A 4,474-nucleotide genomic window follows, 5' to 3' on the forward strand; every position below is an offset into this window, starting at 1 on the left:
TGCTCCCCAATGTCCTGTGTGTCCTCTGCTATCAACATAGTTGCTTGCAAAATCAGTAATAGTTAATGCAGAGAAAAACTGATAAGTGTTGGGATCCTGAATAGTACAGATTTTGATTAAGAAACCAAAGCTCTGCTTGTGTTGTTGGATCCCAACATTAGTTCCAGGAGTAGCTATATGAGATTCATTCTCAATGATATGCCCCTGAGTATTCAAGGCATGGGAATGTAACTTGTGAATTCTGTTATGATCACAGAGATGTTGTTGAATGCTGAGAGTAGTATTCTTAGCATTTGGAGAGATGTTTTGGAAAACTAGATCACATCTAGCCTTCCAAATGAACCAACAAGTGGTTGCATAGATGCAGACATTATGACTGATGTTCGCATTGTGAAACCAGTCATTAAACCAGTCCATGAAAACAGTATGGTGATCAAATAATCCATGATTTCCACCTAACATTTTCTGCCAGACTTCAGTGGCAGCATGGCAGTTGAGGAACATGTGTATCATAGTTTCCTCCCCACAGTTGCATAATTTGCATATGGGATCAATATAGTGGAGAATGCTTGCAGTTTTGGCATTAGTTGGCAGAATTTAATGAGCACATTTCCAGAGAAATTTTTTGACAGCTGGTACCACTTCCAAATTCCATATAGCTCTCCAGTCTCTTGTTGTTTGATCATTTCTATAGAGATTCTCTATTTTGGCTTTGTATAGAGCTTTAACAGAGAATTTTCCTGTGCTGTTGAGATTCCAGTGAATATTGTCTTCTTCTCTGGGGTGAATATCAAGATTAGTGATGACTTGAGCAGTGTCAAAGCTAAAGATTTGCTGTATGAGATAAATATTCCATTCCCTTTGATATGTCGTTAGGTGAGCTAGCAGTTGGATATCATTGGGGCAGTTAGCAGGTTTGATGAGTTTGTCAGTTGAAGTAGGTATCCAGAAGTCCTCCCAAATTTTTATTGTGTTTCCATTTCCTATTCTCCATTCACAGTGTTGCTGAATGTTCTGAATACCTTCTAAAACCCCTTTCCATATCCAGGAGTCTCCATCTTTAGCTTTGGTGTTCATGCTGAGAACATTTCTCCCCAATAAATATTTGGCATCCATCAGTTGGTACCAGAGAGAATCCTTGTCCTGCTCCAATCTCCATCCTATTTTTGTTATCATGGCACTGTTGAAAAGCACCATATTCATAAAACCTAATCCACCAAGCTCCTTAGGTTTGCAAATGACTGTCCAGGCTTTTGGGTAGTAGCCTGTGGGGTTTTCCAGGTTCTTTCCCCAGAAGAAATCTCTTTGTAGTTTGTTCATATCTTGACAGGTTTTCTTTGGGATTCTGAAACAATTCATTTGATAGATGCTCGCTGTAGAGGTGACAGATTTTATTATAACTTCTCTTCCAGCTGGGTTCAGTGGGGAATTCTTCCAGCTAGACAGGTTTCTCTTCATCTTATCCACTCCTGGTTTGAAAGATTGGATCTTGCTTCTATGGGTAAATAAAGTAGAACCTAGATACTTGTCATTAGTAGGTAGAATTTGAACTCCAAGCAGCTTGCAGATAATAGGCATAAGAGCTGGATCAGTGTCCTTACTGAAGAGGACTCCTGATTTGCTGAAGTTGATGAGTTGGCCAGAAGTATCTCCAAAAATATTGAGGATATCCTTGAGATTCTGTGCTTCAATAGTGTTTTCCTTACAGAAAACCATACAATCATCAACAAAGAGGAGATGATTTATGGATGGGGCATTTCTACAAATTTTTATTCCAGAGATGAGACCCAACTCTTCAGCATGAGATAAGGTTATGGATAGAGCCTCCATGCAGAAAAGAAACAGGTAAGGAGACAGGGGGTCTCCTTTCCTGAGTCCTCTACTAGGGTTAAAGAATTTGTCAGGGGAGCCATTTAGAAGGACAACAGTAGAAGTAGTGGATATTCATTGCTTAATCTTGTTGCTCCATTCAGAGTTGAAGCCGATTTTGACCATAATTGTATGCAGAAACTTCCATTCCACTCTGTCAAAGGCTTTAGCCATATCAATCATGATCCCCATACTTCCTTTGTTGCCTTTAAGATCTCTTCTGGTTCTCATGTGGTGAATAATTTCATGGGAAATGGCTATATTATCAGCTATTTGTCTTCCTGGTATGAAGGCAGATTGGTAGGGAGATATGATTTTGTTGAGATACGGTTTCATTCTTTGGGCTAGCAGTTTGGATATGATTTTGTAAGTGGTGTTGCAGAGGCTAATGGGTCTAAAATGGCTGGGACTAGTAGGGTTATCAATTTTGGGTATCAAGGATATGAAGGTTGAGTTCATTTCTTTGAGAAGGTATCCTGACTTGAAGAAATGTTGGACCATTTTAACTAGGTACTCTCCTATAATGTCCCAATTCGCTTGGAAGAAGTTAGGTGGGAAGCCATCTGGTCCCGGAGCTTTATCTTTGGCCATGCTGAAGAGAATAACTTTGACCTCACTATCTTCAAGAATTCTATTGAGATTTTTGTTATGTTCAGTGGTTATGACTGTAGAAATGAGGTTAAGGATTTCAGTACTCATAGAAGGGGATTCTGAAGTAGCCATTTTTGAGAAGTGGTTGGTGAAACATTGCTTTATGTCTTGGTAGTTTTCAATCCAGTTTCCAGAACTATCTTGGATGGTATCTATCTTGTTCCTCCTTAATCTTCTTTTTGTAGTTATGTGGAAATAACTTGTATTCTTATCTCCCAATTTGATATATTGGTCTCTGCTTTTGATTTTCCAAAAATTTTCTTCAATGTCTTGCCATTCTCTGAGAACTTTCATTGCAGTTTGTAAGGCTTTACTTCTATCCTGATTGAAGTAGTTTTCTTGTAGCCAATGCAGATGTTGGTTACATTCTTCAATGTTTGTCTTTATGTTGCCATAAACTTCTTTGTTCCATATTTTGAGTTTCATCTTGACCTCTTTGAGTTTTCTAGCAATTAGAAAAGCGCTAGAACCAGATAAGTTCTTCTGCCAACATTCAAAAATAATATCCTTACAATCCTTATGGTCTAGCCAAGGACCAAAGAACTTGAAAGGGATTTTACCAGTACTCCAGTGTGGATTAGTGTTAAGCAAAATGGGATGGTGATCAGAGCCAATAGCTAACATATTAGTGATAGTAGAGTTTGGATATAGGAGGATCCAGGACTCAGTAGCTAATCCTCTATCCAATCTCTGCTTAGTGAGAGCAGACCCACTTCTCTTATTTGTCCAAGTGAAAAGGAAGCCAGTGCTGCCTAAATCATTTAGATCCAGATCAATAATATTGTTACTAAAAATATTAGCTTCAGCATTGTCCAGTGGTTGAGTACTGTATTTTTCAAAATCATGTAAAATAAAGTTGAAATCACCAATAACCAACCAAGGGAGGGAGTTCTTGGATGCAGTATACTCTAAAACTTTCCAAGAATTTAGTTTACACTGAGTATTATTAGAATTACCATAATAACCAGTGAAGAGACATGGAGGGCAACTAGTAGGCTGTATTTTAGCATTGATAAGGTTAAAAGAACAGTCTAGAATCTCAACATCAAGATTGTTCTTCCATATCATTACTAATCCACCAGCTGTACCACTAGCCCCACCAAGATTAACATGCCAATTTTTTTGGATATTAAGCTATTTCATAAAATTTAAAAGTTTACCATGTTTCTGTTTGGTTTCAGATATGAAGCAGATATCAGGATTAAATTTGGTCAGCATATCATTAAGATAATTCTTAGTATATTTTTGCCCTAGACCTTAGCATTTCCAGGCTATAGAAGTAAAGAATTGCCAAAAGTAGGATAAAAGGGGGTATTTAGAGGTTGGTCTCCTAGCTATATGATCATAGTAGCTTATGATGTAACAGTATGAGGAAATAAAATGTTGGTTGAAGTTTAATCCAAGATAGAAGATAGAGAAGGAAATTACCTCAGGGATTGGTGTTGATGAGCCAGAAGCACCATTAGTCATAAGGGGAAAGCTTGAAGCCAGAGGTTCAGCATAGTTTTCTGGGTAGTCTTTGAATCTTTTGCTGTTGTCAGTTTCATTGGTTTCCATAGGCTCTGCACCCTGAGTTGATTTCTTCCTTTTTGGCATGACTTTCTGCTTGTCCAAATCCTTAATACTGTCATTATCAGAGGGTGAATCTTCTTCAGTGAAGACGTGAATTGTCTTTCTAGCTTTCCAAGCCTTCTTTTTGAACTGGACAGTTTCAGCATCCATTATTTCCTTGATTTGAGCTAGAGTTATGATGGTTTAGGAAGGGATGATTGGAAAGATACCAGTGGTGTCCAGAGTTTGGTTGGCATTAGTGTTTGAAGGATTTTTAGCTCTAGCTGCTTCCTTGATCTTTGTTTTATCTTGGTGATTCCTGTAGTTGGTGGAGATTTTCTTTGCGATCTCAAGTTTTCTGTGCCTTATTTGGCTGGCAATGACATCCAGATGTGGGCGATGG

General features: G+C 38.3%; 1 protein-coding gene across 1 annotated transcript; it reads right to left on the reverse strand.

Annotated features, from left to right (window-relative positions):
* Positions 1–597: 597 nt before the first annotated feature.
* LOC113359006 lies at positions 598–4,242 on the reverse strand. The gene is made up of 3 exons (XM_026602706.1): positions 3,949–4,242; positions 2,384–3,654; positions 598–1,759 (listed from the first exon to the last, which is right to left on the reverse strand). Exons 1-3 carry the CDS (start codon positions 4,240–4,242, stop codon positions 598–600), a joined length of 2,727 nt encoding a protein of 908 aa, XP_026458491.1.
* Between the last annotated feature and the right edge of the window lie 232 nt (positions 4,243–4,474).

The sequence above is a fragment of the Papaver somniferum genome, chromosome 1, assembly GCF_003573695.1.
Source record: "Papaver somniferum cultivar HN1 chromosome 1, ASM357369v1, whole genome shotgun sequence".
Taxonomy (NCBI): Eukaryota; Viridiplantae; Streptophyta; class Magnoliopsida; order Ranunculales; family Papaveraceae; genus Papaver; species Papaver somniferum.